Genomic DNA, 18751 nt, shown 5'->3' with positions numbered 1-18751 from the left:
CCTAAGCTGAAGTCGGATGCTCAACCAACTGAGTCACCCAGGTGCCCCTCTAAAGTGTATGTTCTTACCAAAGCCTTCAAATTTTTTGAACATATGCTTTTGGACATTGTGACTCAATTGAAATACAGGGATAATAAGTGCTTTTAAGGTTATAGTACTGTTTACTACCCTTCAACCACTAGCTTTTAAGTTGCATTCTCTATACATTGAATATTTGTAAAAACATTTAAAATAAGAACGTGGGATGCCTGGGTGGCTCAGTCAGTTGAGTGTCTGATGCTTGGTTTCGGCTCAGGTCATGATCTCACGATTCATGAGTTCAAGCCCTGCATCAGGCTCTGCACTGACAATGCAGGAGCCTGCTTGGGTTTCTCTCTCTCTCTCTCTCTCTCTCTCTCTCTCTCTCTCTCGCTGTTTTCCCCTCCCCTGCTTGTGCTCTCTCTCTCTCAAAAAGAAACGTAAAAAAAAATTAAGAATATAAAATAAGAACCTATAAATATTTCATGTAAGACACACCAGACCTTAATATTAAATGCTGCAAGTGTTTTCAAATTAACTTGCTTCTATAAAGATCTCAGATTAAAGTTTCTTACATTCAGTCTTATAAACAGGTCACGTATTAGAAAGGTTGTAATTGTATATTGGTATTTTTAAAAAAGCATTATGTGTCCATTATGGCTAAAACAATACTGGCAATTAGCCTATTCTGTCCCAAGTTCATTGCTTGACCATATTCTTGTCTGCATAAGTCAGTCGCGTAACAAGAGAACAATCACTTTATCAGATGAGGCTAGTTTAGAGAACTGTAGTGCTTATGTAAACCATCAGTAGCCTCTTTATATGATATACGTATATAAGAAATGTAGGCAAACATATTATTGACATAAATTATTTCTATATTATTTATGCTTATATTTAATAATTATAAAAATGATTACACAATTATTTAATAATATATTTATATATTACTTATATTACTTTACATATTAAGCAAATATATCATTAAATATAATCAAGAACAACAAAAAAAAGGAAACATAGTCTGAGATTCCCATGGTTAACTGTGAATGGCAACTACTCTTTGTACATCAGGGCTTTTCTCAATAGAACCCAAAAAAAAGTAGACAAAAAAAAATAAGATAAGACATCTGTCCTCCATAAAACTTATTTTAAATTTCTGTCATTTAAAAAATCTTCTCACTGTTACTACTGATTGGCCTTAAAACAAATGTGTTAATTTTAACTGTTACAATAAATTCATACCAAAATACTTTCTTATTTTTTTACTTTCACTTTTACATATATATATTATATATATATTATTTATCTGTATTTTATATACTATTTTACATTTACATATCTTATATATGTATATATATATTTGTTCTACTGTGGCTTTAAAATGGCATGGCGATCGTGTATTTCACAATATCGAGTCACGCATTTCTCTTGCTTGAGCCATTTCCATGGCTCCTGCTGGCTGAAATCCTGGTCCGTTATCGTTCCCTGCAAATCTCTCTGCTGCCTCTTAGGTGACTTTGCCCTGAATTTTACAGGCCCCGGCCAGACCACCAACACTCTGCACCGTCTGGGATGCTGCTTCCCCAGATCTTTGTTGGGTTGGCTGTGTGTTTTATTTAGGTCTCTAAGTGACATCTTGAGAGACTTTCCTGACGCGTAAACCCATTCATTCCCCGTGACAATCTGTTCCACGTTCCTCACACCAGTCACTACTGAATCTCGAGTTTATTCGCTGTTTGTTCACTGCGTGTGACCCTCACTGGGATGTAAGCTCTAACACGGTGGGGACCTGTCTGTTTCATCCTATGCCACACCCTGGCCTGGCACGTCCGCGGTTTTCAATAAATGTCTGTTGCATGATGAGTAAGTGACTTGCCCCGTATTAAGCCAATCAGTGATTCTATTTGCTATGAAGCCAATGTGTTTACTCATTAGCAAGTGTGAATTCCCAATTACCACCACCTAAGGTGCCTTGAGCCAATCCTAATTGCTAGGGCAAGAGAATAAACACTGAATAACCGTATTATCACTGCCTTGTTAGGGAAGACATAATTGCAACTAACTGGATGGCTAAACCACCAAGGCTCTTAAATAAGCAGTCATTCCCGTGTCCTGGCCTCCAGAAGGATTTACTCTTCTGTTCACTAGCAGAGACACATCCATTCCCCCCCCTGCTTTTATTACTAGAGAAATCTCTCCAAAAGTTCAACACATCTATTGCTAAATGCAACAATTCCCATGACGATGATCATCTCTGAGCGATAACTTTTACAAATTCTGAGTCGTCTACTACAAGGTCAGTGATGTCACAGTCACCTAATGACCTGGTGACCAAATGGCCCTTAAGTGGCTTTCCAGGTTCCAGGCACAGAGATGCCAAACTACTGTGCCGTACAACAAGGACCACACCTGGGACTTGGGTGTGCATGTTCAGAGTAGCGTCGGGTGCAAAAATGAAAGAAAGAAAAGAAAGAAAAGAAAGAAAAGAAAGAAAAGAAAGAAAGAAAGAAAGAAAGAAAGAAAGAAAGAAAGAAAAGAGAGAAAGAAAGAAAGAAAGAAAGAAAGAAAGAAAGAAAGAAAGAAAGATTAAAAAAAAAAAAAAAGTCCAGCACTGCCCCTTGAATTCTTTTTTCCTCTAGAAGTCTGATACATCCAGGGGATTCAACAATTCTCTTAAATGTACTACAAAAGCAACTCTGCATCTGTACTTTCGGGGCCAGAAGGTCTCTTCTTTCCTCAGTCTCCCAAAGGAGTCAGGACGGGCCCATTGAGAAAGGAGCAGAGGAATCTGGCTATTCCTGGATCATGTTTAAATTGTAACTCGATTTCAGAATGGGTGTTTGCGGTCATCTGTTTTCTGCTGGCTGGAATGCTTTACCATCACAGTTGGAGGTAGGGAGGAAGAGGGAGTCAAACTAAAAAGCAGACACTCACTGATAATGAAGTAGAGAAGTGATTAGCCAAGATCTTCTAAAAACCTCCTGAAGAACTAATCTCTGCTTGGAATGTGAAATATCACTATTCAAATGATAAGACCTACACCATGAAAAAAATTTTTTTTTCTTTAAATTTACCTCCTGTTTCTATTGTTCAAATGGGTTAAATAAAACTGACTTGCAAAAAGAAAAAAAAAAAAGGATTAGAATATTTTGTCCTGCTTTACAGGGGATGTGATGAACCACCAGCACTATTTACTGAACGTTAACTTCTCGAGTAAAAATGATTGTTGAAAAGAGGACATTAAACTAACTTAAGTCGCGGTCGGAAAAATAAATTTTCTGAACTCATCCTGGAACTAGATTCTGGGGACGTGTTCCTAGCAAACCACGGACTGACACTAACCTGCCTCCGTATCCATCAACTCACTCCCTGCAACACAGGGAGACAAGGGTTTCTTCGTCCTCTTGCACAAATCGCATAAAGATTCTGCAACACTTGGACTACAGTGGCTCAGCTGCTGTGCCCATTTCTAGCACAGCTAACGTGCCACTTAAAGGGAACAAGAAGTCCTTTTCTTGCTTCATAACAAATGACAAAAGGTATTTATGAAAGTTTTCTTAAATTATTGAACACCTGTCCATAACAACAACAACAGCAGCAGCAACAACAACAACAACAACAACAAAGGCATTTGGGAGTTCCCGTCCGTAAAATAACAGAGAACCAATTATTTTTAGTTGACACAGGCAGCTTAGGCATTAGGTAAATGCTAATTAGGTGTTTTACTTCCTTACGAGTTGAGTTTCCTCATCCTCTCTTTCCTGTGCCCAGGATGCAGTCACCAGAAATCCCCATTTGGGTAATCCAGTGAGCCTTTCTGTAATTTCCTGGACCTTTTACTCCCTTTGTTCTAGAATGCATTTCCTCACCTGTGCTATTTGTCAGCAAGGCTGCAGATTTCACCGGCCTTGCCTGGGGGTGCAGTGGACTCTCCGATTGTTCTGAGCAGCTCTCCCTGTTGTCTCAACTGACACGTTTGCTGCTTCAGGCCTTGCCCAGGGTTCTTCCCTACACAGGATTAAATCCACCCAACTGATTTCTTTTATAGACCATCCTCGTCTCCATTAAGGTGATTCTGGCTGGAAATCACCTTCCTCAATAAGGCTTCTCTTTTCTGAATCGGATCACAACAGCTGACAGCTTTTGTGAACTCCTCTGTTTTTATTTGCTCTGATGTGGACAGACTGGCTTCCGTATTCCTTTAGAGGAGGGCGGTCTCCATGTCTGTTCCATGTTCCTTCTGCATTTAGGGATGGAAAAGACGCCAGCATTCGACTATTATTTTCCAGCTTCCTTGGAGCGCAGACTTTGACCTTCCCCCCCAAAACCCTCCCCAAGGCCTCTGGCCTCCGATCGATCGGATGCCTGCTCCCAGGCGGCCAACCCCTCCTGCTCTCTGGGGGCTCCACTGCTTTCCGGGCACTCCAAATGAGATGTAATTAGAAATGGATGCACTTGGGTGGCTCTCAAAACCTTGGCTTTGTGGAAGGAGGCCTGGAGTCGAAGATGAGGGTCTGGTCTCTGACTCTGCTTGGGTGACACTGGTGTGTGGTGGGAAGGCGACCCCATCTCCTTGAGGCTGGGCCACCTCTTCGGATAGGAGCAAACTCATTTCCAGCATGTGGTGACAACCGTCGTGAGAAAAAGAAAATGGGGCAGACGTTCTGTTAAGCCCATGGCATGAAAAACAAGGAAGGGCAGGGGGCTTCTGGAGACAAAAAGAAACTTGAAAACACAGCAACCTAAGGTTACCTGGGTCCCTTGCCTCGACCCTCATACAAACCTAACAAATCCCCAAAAAGGGAGGCCTGGCAGGATCCAGAAAATCTGTTTGTGGACGGGGTATCAACCGATACCAACGGATTAGCGTTAATTTTTTAGATGTGATAACAGGCGTTGGAGTTACAGTGTTTATAGGCAACAGCATAAGCAAGTATAAACGTATTAACGATAATACACGTGAAAACGTAGGGTGTGATATTTAGAGCTGCATCGTGAAGTAAGTAAGGGTGAGATGTGATATCTAGGACTTGCTTTGTATGCGTCAGCGAAACAAAAATGGGGCCCAAAAGGAGCTAGATGAAGCGGTGTCGGCAAAATCTTGGTAAGCGCTCGATCTGGGCAGCGAGAACTGGGTGGGGGGTTCTTTGCACTAATTGCCGTATATGTTGAATATCTGAATAACTGAAAACACTTTCAAAACGAATGCGTTAGAGGTGGCCCAAGCTGACATTATCATAGTGGCGAGAAATTAGAGACAACTCAGTGATGTCAGGGTGTGTCTGGAGGCAGAAACGTTTGTCCTCAGGGCTGCGGGTCCCTCCAGGACAAGGGTCTGCCTCATTTGTCCCTGAGCGCCCAGAGCTCCGCCCAGTGTGGACATCCTTGCCTAAAACCAGCCAACAGAGAAGGCCCACGGGGCCTACGATCTAACAATTGCACCAGTAGGAACTTATCTAAAGGATACGGGAGTGCTGAATCAAAGGGGTGCACACACCCCAATGTTTATGGCAGCGCTTTCAACAATAGCCAAATTATGGAAAGAGCCTAAATGTCCATCAACTGATGAATAAAGATGTGGTCTAGATACACGAAGGAATACTACTCGGCGATGAAAAAGAATGGCACCTTGCCATTTACAAGAACATGGATGGAACTGGAGGGTATTATGCTGAGCAAAATAAGTCAGAGGAAGACAGATATCACGTGATTTCACTCATGTGGAATCTGAGAAACTTAACAGATGAACCTATGGGAAGGGAAGGGGAAATCAGATACAAACAGAGAGGGAGGCAAACCATAAGAGACTCTCAAACACAGAGAACAAACTGAGGGTTGATGCAGAGGGGGGAGGGGAACGTGGCTGATGGGCACTGAGGAGGGCACTTGTTGGGATGAGCACTGGGTGTTGCATGTAAGCGATGAATCGCGGGACTCTACTCCTGAGGCCAAGGCTACACTGTATGTTAACGAACCTGAGAATAAAGAACAGAAGAGAGAAGAAAAGAAAAGAAAGGGCCACGGGCAGCACGGGCTGCAGAGGAGTGTGACCAAACTTGGGGAGGGGAAGCTTGGGAGGGCAAGGGGAGGCAGGAGGCTAAGACCCACGCCGGTAAAAAGAGGGAGAGGAGGCGGAAATCAGTGTATGTCCCTGTCCTGCACTCACTTGGACAGCTAATAGGGAAGGTTCTAGACCAGGGAGCGGCAGGAAACAGTCTTGGCTCCGCGGAGGCTGGAGTGAGCCGGGCAGGCACCACAGCAGGGGGACCGGTCAGGGGGACAGGGCACCAAAGGCGCCACTGGCCTCGGAAACAGGGGATTGGCCCAGGTGGCGGAGTGGTGGTCTGTTTACAAGCCCCGGAGCCCGGCCGCGCGTGACAGCAAAGAGGGGACGGGACGACGCAGAGAGGGTATCTGAGGTCTTGCGGCAACTCGTCCTCGATGGGGGCAGGGAACTCTGAGGGATGGGCTGGTTCTCAGGGGAGACGGCCAGTTCAGGCGCAGACGTGCTGCGGACAGACAGTCTGGGTTTGGGACACAGACTGGCTGGGAGCACCCCTCTTCTTTGCAAAGTAGAGTCAGTAAAAGCAGAAATGCAAGGCTGACTCGGGAAACCGTCAGGGTCGTGAACTCTCTCCCCCTCCCGGTGTCCTTGACCCAAAACTCACGGTGGCTTGCTCACACAGCTCTGATGAGCCTGGGGCTCAGCTGGAGCCCTGCCCTCTGCCCCAGCCTGGTGGGGGGGGGTTGGGAGGAAGGGCGGCGTACCCCGAAGCCGCAAGCCAGAGAATCTGCTGGACTCACACTCTAAGAGCTCTGAAAAAAAAACCCACATGTGTTAAAATGGCCAGTGAAACTTTGTTATTCAGCTTCTACGTTAGGAGGCAACATGGGTATTAACACTTTTTGAACGTCTCCATATGCTATAGATTTAATCTGTATTATTTCATTTAAACCTCAAAGTAACTTTATGATGAGAAAGCTAAAGTTCAGAGAAGTTATTAACCCAGCCAAGGTCACACAGCTAAGTGGGGGGCGGGGGGGGACTTAGAGCCCAACTCAGGTCTGTCTATCTCTGTGCGCTACTCTTTCCTCTGCTTCGTGACACAGTGATGGAAAAAATGCAGCTGGAAGTGAAAGAAATCTTAACCAGGTGTTGGAAGCAGACATTTGCCACCTGGCCTGGCGAGGTTTGCTAAAATGATGCCCTAATTTCCTATCCTTTTAGCTAATAAAAAACTAATAGATACTTTAGGGAGAGGAAAAGTGTGGGAAAGGGAAACAAAGGGAAGACAGAGTCAGGTGCTGCCGGCAGCCAATACTAGGAGGAAAAAAACATTTTTCCTAAAATGACATAAAGTCTATATTGGGGAAATAATATACAATCAAGCTGGTGTATCTCACATTTTGAGGCTCGCTTACACTCACTTTTGACTCAGCAGCTGTACAATTGTGACTGGGAGGTGTATTTACACCAAACAGCTTTTAAATATTATTTTACACATCAAAGGATTTCTGTCTAGAGCTCGAAGTGGATATTGATTTATTTTTTTTAACGTTTGTTATTTTTGAGACAGAGAGAGGATGCAAGCAGGAGAGGGGCAGAGAGAGGGGGGGACAGAGGATCCGAAGCAGTGAGATCTGATAGCAGTGCGCCCAGTGCGGGACTTGAACTCGCGAACACGAGATCGTGACCTGAGCTGAAGGAAGACACTCAACCAACTGAGCTACCCAGGCGCCCCATGGAGTAGATATTTTTTTAATTGAGTACTCACCTCAAAATGTATTGGGGAGTTTTTGTTTTTTAATATGGTTGGTTTTTAAAAGAGCACCAGGTGAAGGATGGCTGGAGAAATAAACTTTGGTGTGTTTGAAAATCTTGCTGATGTGTTTCAGGCTCCGGCCTCTATTTTTCCACTGATAGCATTCCATTAGGATTCCCAGATGGCTGGCTTGGCCCAGCGCCCCGCCTATCTGCCTAGAGGTAGCCCTTGATGAAACGGAAGCTGTGTGAGCACAGGCTGTGGCACCCACACACGGGAGTGAATCACGTTTCCCTCCTGAATTCCCAAGAGGCAGACAGGCTGTCTAGATTACCCTGGGTGTGCTGGCTCAGCCCCGGGGTCACAGCGCCCTTGTATCAGCATTCACGAGGACATAAAACCAAGTAAGAGACTCAGTGATCGCTCACCATGAGGCAAAGACCAGTCACCGGCTACCTTCACCAGGGCACAGAGTGAAGTATATTTCAGGGAAGCACTTAAGTGAAAGAGAATCCCACCGACTTGCTGGGGGAAGCCAAGGGCAGCAACCAGAACTCCTTGACCTTGAAACTGGAGAAAGTCGGCACAGGGCCTTATCCTACCCCCTCCCGCCAACTGTGATGCGGAGAAAGAAGTTGTACAACAAAAGGGTCTCCTTGTTGTTTATTCAGATTAAATAACTGGAAAACTGGATGTTTTCACCAAATATATTCCCCTTTCTTCTTGACTGCCCTCATACTGAAAACATCAGAACACCCCCTACCTTGTACCAAGAAAGAAAAACAAGGTAAGGGGGAAAAAGGTTTGTCCCCCGTACGTGACATCTTAGGCATTTTGAACAATTCTATTTGTAATGGTAAGTGGCCACTAGAAGATTTTCTTCCACCAGAGAAAAACAAAAACTGCGTGAGTTACACTTCAGGAATAAAGAGAGAGAAAATACTACCAAAACACTGAAAGAAGGAATTCTTCCCTGTAGCTCATTTATTTTCCTTTTTATTCCCTGTAGCAAAGTCCCGAAATGCATAACAGACCCTGCACACCGAACAGGGGGGGTGATATCTTGGTAAAGATTTCTGGGGAAGATGGTTTGGGGAAAGGTATTCTTAACAATGCAAATATTAACAAGCGTCTGGTATTTGGGAGGTATGCAAACAATACGTCAAGAAAAATGTTTCATCGGGGAAGGACAAAACAAAATCAAGACACTTCTGCTCACCACTGTAGGCATTTTCTTACTGCCCTGCACTTTCTGGATATCTCATTCTCAGATGTCATCTTTTTATCAGCCTGTTTTCTCTAAGTCATGAGGACAGGTTTAATTATGCATCAACGACACAGGTTCATTTCAGAAGTCAAGATTTACTAATGCAGGAGTGTGGAAGCATGCTAATGACATTTTCATGTTTACCAAGAGTGTGAAGTTTGGGGCTTCGACAAGATCAGTCAAACGGTAAGTTAAAAGTATTTTATTGAATGGCTAAAGAGCACAGAGGGACACAGAATCCCTAGCTACCGTTTCAAAATTATACTTGCAAATTTGGCACAAGAGGGCTTCTCAAGATTAATGCATAAACATTTTTGCTCCATTTCTTGTGAGTTACATTCCTGAGAAAAACTGCTACGATATTTGCCAGCGACTTGGACCTGGCTTTTATGACTTGGCAGGATGTCCTGAAGAGGCCCTAGGGAAGGCGTTCCGAGCTCTCCCGTGGTTAGGGGTGTTGAGGACACCTGGCGAGCAGGATGGGCTGGGGGCTGTCATCCGCGCATGCATAGGCTAATGTCCTACGTGCCTCTCCGTCTGTGACTCTGTTAGCTCCATTCTTAAGCCATGAGATAAAAGCGCCCCTCACTAAGGGCCGAGTGGCCACCTATGTCTCTCTCAGCATCTCTCTGGGGCCACGTTCCACATGAGCCCACACAACAGGGACTGGGAGGTCCGCACGGATAGCGCAGGCTCACTCTCCCTGCCCAACCATCAACTCGCAGGGCTTTCACATTTCCAGGCGGTCAACAAATATTTACAGAGCTTCTACGACGCGCCAGACTAACAGCCAAAGACAGATGCACCAGTGAAGTGAAATATTAGATGGGGGGCGGGGAATGAGAAACGGGGATGTGAGAAGAGTACTCAGGATCTCTCAACGACGGCGTCTCTAAGTCTTTACAAGGAAGGGCCGAGCGGAAGAAACCTCCCCCACCCCTTCCCGGGCTGACCCGCCCCCACGCCTCCCTGCACCAGAGGTGCACAGGAATCCAGGCAGGTGTGAAAGGAGCAAACAAAGGCGATGAACGAAAAGTTGTGAGACCAGGCAGGACAAAATCAGAACAGCCCGTAGCCACTATCTAGTTTGCAAATGGACCACCCAGAAAATCTGGGAGCAATTAGGAGGGAGGAAAAACAAATGGTGGTGGGTCAGGGGCGGGGGTGGGGGGTGGTCTGAGGATGATGGGAGGCGGGGCATCCCCGAATGATCTTCTGCTAGGAACACAAAAGTGAGGCAACACACCGCGACGAGAGCCCAAGGGAACCGGAGCCACGGAGCGGGGGTGCACACTCACGTTCTTGCGCAATCACTCCAGCCACACAATCGTCACGTTTACAGAGTGATCAGAAAACAGATTTGAAGGTGCAGAAGGTAGGAAGCCCCATTTAAACTCTAATTACTTTCGGACACTCATTTGAACCTTGAGAAGTGCATTTTGAACAGGACACGTGAATTTTAACAATGACATTCTTTTTATGAACCGTAAGGAGGGATGGGCTCACAGCCCGCATCCGCCTTCAACATCACAGCTCTCCAGCCAAACTAAAGACCAGCAGCGGGGACACTGTGCTCCTGCCACGGGTCAGGCGACCTGCCGTGTGGTCCACATTGTTTCGTTAAGTCCCAACCCACCTTCTCCCAAATAATGGTCTTCGGTTACAGACGAAGAGACCATCTCACTATGTAAAATATCTTGTCCAAGGTCACGCGGCTAAGCAGCAAACAGCTGAGCCAGAATTCACACGCAGGCTCCAGATCTCCGTGGGATGCACACGGGCACACAATCCTACCAGTGCCTCTGCACGGGCTGCTCCCTCTGCTGGAAACACACACTCAGTATTTCCATCTGCCCGCCTCCTCCAAGCCCTGTTTCCCATCCCATCTCCAACGTGAAGCCCTTCATCTCCCACGCCAGATGACCTCCCGGGTTGTCGCCTCCTCTGAACGCCCTCCAGGCTACCGACCCCATGTCCAGGCCGGTTTTAACCTCACGGACCAGAACGAGACCCCGGCCCCACGTTGGATCAAACACGGTGAAGCGCATTCTTATGCCACGTCGGGCGCAAGGTGTTCCTGTCAAATGCTGCAGAAGAGTTTTTAGAATTTTGCTTTGAAAGTCTCATTTTACTTAGGAATTACCTATGATCTCTCAGCAGTCACTCGGTATATGCGAGCATGCTTGGGATCTAGGAGGCCCTGTGAGTTGTTTTCAAAGACGCTAAAACTCAGCATGCGTATTACATCTAACAGTTACTAAGACTGATCTGCCTTTTGTAGAGTTTTAAACCCTTATTAATTTCAATTTGCCGAGGCTTCTCCCTATTTTTAGAGCCTAGGAACGTTTTTGTTTTTTGTTTTTTCCAGGTCTCAAAGAATTTTGTAGGCCCTTGAAAATCTAGTAGGTGCTAAGCACTGGGCCTAAAGTATCTAACGGACAGAGCAGGCCTTAGCCATGTGCTGCCGTGTGTAACCCTTCTATACAGATCTGCTTCAAGCCCGGCCGCTGTCCCCACCCAGTCATGGCTTTCAGCTTATTGAAGACAGGGATTTTTGTCTTGTTGACAGATTATTTTTTACAGCGACTGGCACAGCTGCCATATAATGAATGCCAATGGCCTCACTTGTTAAAAAAATGTCATGAACAAACACAAAAACCACAACTTGAACTACACGCTCTACAACTCCTTCCCTGAAGTATCTGAAGTTATTTGAAGTTATATTCCTAATAGTTCTCAAACTCTGGGTTAAAAAAGAAAATGCTTTTGTCTTCATTGCTTTGGAAGATGGTAGGATCGAACAGAATTGAAACATTAAGACACACAGTAGGAATCTCTAGACGTCTTCAGCTTGCAGATTTCGGTTTTCCTGGCAGTGAGCTACAGATTTCCTTAAACCCACGTATAGGAGAGTGGTACTCCGAGTTTTCCAGACATTCCATGTGTCTAAGACAGCAATACTAAGTTGTTCTTGGGTCCAGGTCAGCTTCCTTTGGTAGTACGCGGGCTTTAACTAAATGCAATCTAATAACACTGTGACGTACAGGATTAATCAAAAGCTGTTCACATGCCCAACTTTTAGGTATGGGAAAGAGGAGGCCGATGTCCCACGGGAAATAAGGAGAGGGAACGATAGCATTTGTTCCTGTGAACTCGCCCATACGTCACATGATACTTTCTCAACACCAGTAGAAAATCACAATTCGGTAAAAGCACAATGAAAGGCCCCAGGTACACTTGCCATGAACCGTAACAAGGTTTACATGAAAAACACACATTATTCGGCATGCAAACCTTCATGGTAGATACTCATCATTGAGTATAATAATTGGGCCTGACATCAAAAGGCCTAGCTTTGGTAACAAGCCTGAAACAGGCCTTTTCCACCTTGGGATAGTAGCGCTGCTATTTCTGTTTTCTGCACGTGGGCTGTTCTGGCCACGCCCAGACCCCGTGAAAACCCCCAGCTTTACCTGGGGACAGGCCGCATCTCACGTGGCCACTGAGAAAATGCGATTTAAATCTGCCTGTGACTATATTCTTCGAGAATCCCCCAAACGGCTCAAACTGAGCATGCCATGCTCTCATGGAAAACTGAGGAGAGGAAAAGCAAGGTGGGATGGAAAAGCAGGGAGCAGGGCTGGGAGAACTGGCGCCCCCCACGCTCTTGGCCGGCGCTGGCCCACCTCTTCCCGTTACTGTCCCGAAGCATCGCTTTCCCCATCACTCTGGCCTTCGTTTCCAGCTCCTGCACCTCCTCCAGCAACGTTTTCTTGCAGGTATGCTTGGCCCTGCGTCGGAAGGAAAAGACAAAAAGCGCATGACATAGGAACTTCATACAGCGTTAAAGCCTGGCTGCTCCCTTTTGGGGCCACATCTGGATGCCCTTGGACGCCGAGGCTGCAGCTCCGGACATCGTGGAACAGTCACAGTCCCGGTGCGTGGCCGGGGCTCCACTTTCATACACCGGGAAGCATCCCAAGTCCCCCAGAACACACTTGGACCGTGAGCCTCAGAAGTTAGCCCACATCCGCCAAGGAACACTGCCTGCTGCTGAAAGCCCGAGAATCTGGCTGAGGGCCCAGCCTTTCAGACCAAGGACCGGGGTCCGTGGATATTCACGGGTCCATCTCCAAAGGGTTTCACTGCAGAACCTAAGAACCCAGAAGATGCTTTAAATCCTTACCCTAGTGGATGTATGCGGATCCCTTAGCCCTGGCCCCTACTGGGATCACAGACCCCGGGTGAGTAGTTTGTTCTCTTTTTAGCGTCAAAAGAGCCACTGTCACAGCAGGAATGGGATGTATGTATGTATGTATGTATGTTTATTTAATTTTGAGAGATAGAGACAGAGTGTGAGCGGCGGGTGTCAGGGGGTAGAGGGTGGGGCGGGGGGCAGAGAGAGGCACACACAGAATCCAAAGCAGGCTCCAGGCTCTGAGCTGTCAGCACAGAGCCCGACGTGGGGTTTGAACTCATGGACCGTGAGATCATGACCATGAGCTGAAGTCAGATGCTTAACCGACTGAGCCACCCAGGCCACCCAGGTGCCCCGGGAATGGGGTTTATAATGCTGGAATTCATGCTCTTCAAGCCAAACTCTGGACCTGAAATTTAGGGTCAATACAAATATCCAGGCACAGCTTTTCCACTGTTCTCTTGCAGAGACTTACCCTCAGGGCCCATCTATGTGGGTCTCCATGGCGTAAAGCAACTGATGTAGCAACGGAAATAAGCTGGCCTCTGCACCACAGTTTAAACCTTAGCCTGGTCAGGTCACCCCCCTCGAACTGCAGGAAGAACCGCCTGCCCTCTTTTTCTGATTAAACTAAGAATACCTTACAACATTCAAACAAGCAGCTGATCTCAGGATCTTCCTGAAATTGAGACTAAACACAGAGCTACTGGTTGGAAACGGTACCGCTGAAGGAAAAGGCCATTTGACTAGACACAGGTATGAAACCGGGGGGGGGGGGGGTACAACTAAAAAGAAAAAGGGCTCATTGCTTAGCAATATAGGGCAGGTTTCTGTATTACAAAAAGCTTTTCATTAGTTTCAGTGTAAACAGATGTGGAGACCCTGCTAAGTGCCAGGACTCAAAGACAGAACAAAAACAAAAACGGAGCATCTCTGCAAGGAAGAGAAAACAGCATAACGGGAACATTCTGAAGACGCAAGCTGTTGCAGTGAAATCGCATTCTTCCTCCCACCCTCCACCTCCAAGGGAAGAAGTCTGTTAAGATAACGCCCAGTCATCCCCTAACACTCCAAGTTAATCTATAATGGAGTATTAGTCCTAAGACACTGTGTATGTGCCTGTCATTCCTTTTCCCCAAAGTAAACAAGAGAACTTAGCCACACAGGTTTTAACACATAATACCTTAATTACATCAAGCCGAGTCCCGGGACTCAGTAGTGATAACATACTGCAGTTCAAAGCAGAGACTGTGGAATTTTAATTTAAACAAGAAATGAGAAAACGTTTAGCGTTTTGCCGGAGACAGTAAAAAAAGAATGTTGAAATTTGCACTGTTCATTATTATTGAATATGCTGGGCCCCCAACTTGAACTTTTATCTCATGGGCTCACGGGGCTAGGATGATAGGGAGACAACTAAGGGGCAAGCCCCGCTCCGCTAGGATTCACCCCAGATATACAGGTCCCCAAATACACAGGGAACACATCTGCGGGTCCTGGGGGATGAACATATGCTCTGTTTCAGGATGGTCCTCAATCCACCCCTCCCCTCCTTCCTCCCTCCTTCTCCCAACACAGAGCAATCAGGGCTCATCAACCTCTGTAACAGCCCTCGGAGTTATCTTCTGGGCTGGGGGACAAGGGTGCCACCAAGAAGTAGGCTACGAACAGGGAGGCTGGGCCAGTGGGCTGGAAATCTACACCTAGGCCAAGGGAAAACGAATCTGACCCACTACATTGAAACTGCCAGTTTTGGCTCATTCACAAAATCATTTCAGGGTGAAATGATCTGAGTATCCTAATGCCCCCAGACACTGTGCATGTTTTTAATGGATGAAACTCATCGGTGTCCAAGAATTACTCAGCAAGTTTTCAGTATTTCCACGAGCCTAGCTCATGGGACTTGACCACTATTTGAGAACACCGTATGGCAACGCTTGGGGATGATTCCGTGAGTCTACCCCAGCGTGTGGCACTGGGGTAGAAGTGATGTTAGCAACGCAAAACTGCTTTTTCAAGGGCCTTTACCTCATTCATAAATTCTTCGTTAGATGAATGGCTCTCCTCCCCCTGTCAAAGTTCACATGTGAAAAGCTGGCCTTTAAGCATCAGCCACTGGCATGCAAGTTCGGTCTCACCAGGCACCAGGGTGTGGCTTGTTCTGAGTCACAGCTGTGACACAGTGAGCCCCACTGTCCCCCAACGGCTGGCCCGCTGTGGTCTGGGGCTGCTCCATCCAGCCCTGCACCAAAAGACCAGATGATCCCACGAGGGGTAGCGTGGGTTGCTTAGCCACTGTCAGAGCGTGAGAGTCGTCTGGGAGCCTCCAGATACGGCTATGGGTATCTCCACGTATTCGGGGGTTTTTAACACAAATAGATCGACGTAGCATCTTGACCTTTGCACCTTTCTGTTTCTGAAACTTTGTTCCTTGACTCCCTCCTCTGCATGGAAAAGCAGCAAGTCAAGGAGATGTTCGATTCCACTAAATGTGGATGAAAATGTAAATACAATTTGGTTCACAAAAACTTAGTTTAGTTGGGTTTTTTTTTTTTTTTAAATCAAGACTCATTTGTATACAGAAATTTCTTATTACTTTTTATTTCCATTTAACTGCCTATCTGGGATTATAATAAGGAAATGAAATCATTCTGGAATTGGTGAACGTATTGTGTGCTGACTGGTAAAGTATAAGAGATACGGTTAGATAGAAGGAGACGGGTTCCTGTGCCCAGTGGCCTTGAGCTTTATATTATTTCTACAAAGCAACTAACGAATTTCTCCTAAATGAGAATGAGTGCATGGCAGCTTACCTAAGAATGTGGTCATGGGTAAACATTTTGGAAGCGTGTAAGCTCAAGCGTATTAAAATAGTTCTGGGCAATTTAAACTTCATGCTTCTAATAAAAATACTCGTTAGCCAGGTATCACATACAATCAGTCAATTATTTTAGTAAAAGATGTGTTAGTTCGGTCCCTGATGAAAATTATGGTTAATAGGATAACAGAGGAGGTACTTTATGGCATCCAAATCTGACTTAAGATAGTCTCACGGATCTTCTTTTTTTTTTTTTTTTTTTTAAATTTTTTTTTCAACGTTTTTTATTTATTTTTGGGACAGAGAGAGACAGAGCATGAACGGGGGAGGGGCAGAGAGAGAGGGAGACACAGAATCGGAAACAGGCTCCAGGCTCCGAGCCATCAGCCCAGAGCCCGACGCGGGGCTCGAACTCACGGACCGCGAGATCGTGACCTGGCTGAAGTCCGACGCTTAACCGACTGCGCCACCCAGGCGCCCCTTTTCTTTTTTTTTTTTTTTTTTTTAAATTTTTTTTTAGTCTCACGGATCTTCGACCAGAAAGCTGACAGACTTCATGGAAAAAATGACTGAATTACCTCATGCTGGTTTTCTTTCTTTCTTTCTTTCTTTTTTTTTTTTCCCTGACTCTGAAACAGTCTAGGTCCTGAAATGGGAGAGGGGGACTGGGCAGGCTAAGGGGGGAAAATGTAGAAAGAGCAGCTCACTTCCCTCAATGCTCATAGAAATACATGCAAAAAGGTGGGCCTGCCTCCTGCTGGGATTTAAAAGCTCTTTCAAAAGAGAGTCAACCTCCAACATTCAAGACAAAACAAAAAGTCCAGTAAGATTGGGCCAAGGCAAGATGAGAGAGTCATCCCGGGAGAGACTCTGACAGGCCCCACAGGCTCTTCCGAGCCTGTGGTAATTTTTGGTTTGGTAATTCCGATTCACTTCACTCAAAACTCTCCTTGGAAGCCCAAGGACAGCCACAGCACATCATGTCTCAATGAATAGTTGACACCCGGAACCCAGTGAAGGGAGGTTGTGGACAAGCAGGGTTCGTGTGTTTGCTCAGTGTGCAGGAAGGAAAACCGGAACACGTCCCGGGAGTTAAAGCTCAGAAAGAGAAATCACAGTGCGATTGACTCATAGTAGGCTTTCTCTTCCCAGAGAAGCCTCTGAATTTACGGGACAACATCGATGTCAGGCCGGGAGTGTAAACATGGGCCCCGTGATCACAGGGAGGATTCCCAAGTAAACTTGTGAAATTCTTGTTTTTTGAGGACAGAGGTGACTGTACTTTAGATGTGAAATGTGTACTACAAATTGAGCATATTCTTTGGGCAAATACTGCAGGTGAGAGCCAAGGTACACACCCTCCCTGGTTTCTCCAAACAGAAAGGGACAAAAGTACATTTCTGTAAGTGTCCCTGCACTTTGGTAGCGGCCCTTCTGGCTCAGCCCAAAGCCGAGGTGCCGTCTGCTCCTGGGAAGGGCTGTTTTCTGGGCCCCTACCGGGCAGGAGGTAGCAGGTGGGACAATGCCTGGGGTCTGTCTGCCTCTGTTGGCCCCCCACCAGCCTCCTCACCACAGAGCACGGCCCCTGCTCCTACCTGGCTGGCAAGCTTCTTGGAAATGAAGTGACTTTTGCTCTTTCCCTCCGGTGGAGCTGGAGGCAGTGTCCTTTGATTTATTCTTGCTAAAATGTAAATGGCACTCATTTTACAGTGCCAGGGGAAACCAAAAACAAGTCCCGCTTGAAGGAATAATTTGCTTCCTTGGTGACCGGTAACTTTTACTCAGAATGGATTGGAAAAGACGAGGAGGTAGAGAACACTGTCATTGGCCAACACTCTTCGAAATGGTAGAAAGATACTTTTGCTAAAGTCTCACTTGGCAAATACAGTCTCAATAACATGTTTTTTCATGGCATTAATCTAGATAGTTGAATTCAAATAGGCTGAGATTAATTTATAACTGCATCACTATTCTCAATCAGTATAAATTGTAAAGTGATCTAATGTAACCAACGTCATGCTGTATTTACCTAAAACTAACCCAACTGTCATGTGAAATTGAAGAAATTTAGCAAGGTAAAATGGTATGCCACAATTGGGCTTTGTGCTATAAGAACAAATAACAGAACATTTTCTCTCAGTGCATTTATTAGATTAAGAAAACATCTTTCCTGGCTAGAATTTCATTTCCAAAGATTCTAGTTCAGTTATTTACAAAACACGGGTTTAGTAGATAAAAGGAAAGTAGTGGTAAATCAAGCCATTTAATAAATTAGAATTATTTAGTTTTTACCAACAGTTGCAAAACTTAGTGAAGAGGAAAAAAAACGCACCCAAAATATGTGCTATACAATTCTCTCTCTTCCTTTCTCTCTCTCTCTCTCTCTCTCCACGTTAGGCATCATCGGGTGTCAAGATAATGCCAAAGTGAAGACTTTTTCAAAAGACATCCTTAACTGTCAGGCAAGAACAATTCTCATTGAGTGTGGGAGGAAGGGGGAGATAAAAATGAAATCTGATGTCTTTTCCTGGAAGGTTTGGATTAAAGTCTCAATTCTCTACCTCAGGGCCCCAAAATAATTATGCTTTGCCTAAAGTAAAACCAATCCAGGAGGCTCAATTTTCAGGGAAGTCGGCAACTGTTTGTAGGAGGAATCAGGCCTGCCCCAAACAAAACTCAGTGTT

The 18751-nt window shown here is 45.6% G+C and overlaps 1 protein-coding gene across 17 annotated transcripts in view; it reads right to left on the bottom strand.

Moving 5' to 3' along the window:
- LOC102959813 (phospholipid-transporting ATPase IB) overlaps window positions 1–18751 on the bottom strand; it is a 609397-nt gene that overhangs the window by 46951 nt on the left and 543695 nt on the right. For all 17 annotated transcript variants that reach the window (XM_042984757.1, XM_042985236.1, XM_042984810.1 and 14 more), the window contains one exon: window positions 12738–12842. In XM_042984757.1, the coding sequence (XP_042840691.1) occupies window positions 12738–12842 (105 nt within the window). The remainder of the gene's footprint in view (window positions 1–12737; window positions 12843–18751) is intronic.

The sequence above is a fragment of the Panthera tigris genome, chromosome A1, assembly GCF_018350195.1.
Source record: "Panthera tigris isolate Pti1 chromosome A1, P.tigris_Pti1_mat1.1, whole genome shotgun sequence".
Classification (NCBI taxonomy): domain Eukaryota; kingdom Metazoa; phylum Chordata; class Mammalia; order Carnivora; family Felidae; genus Panthera; species Panthera tigris.
The sequence above is the reverse complement of the archived record's forward strand: the minus strand, read 5'-3'. Positions and strand labels throughout refer to the sequence as shown.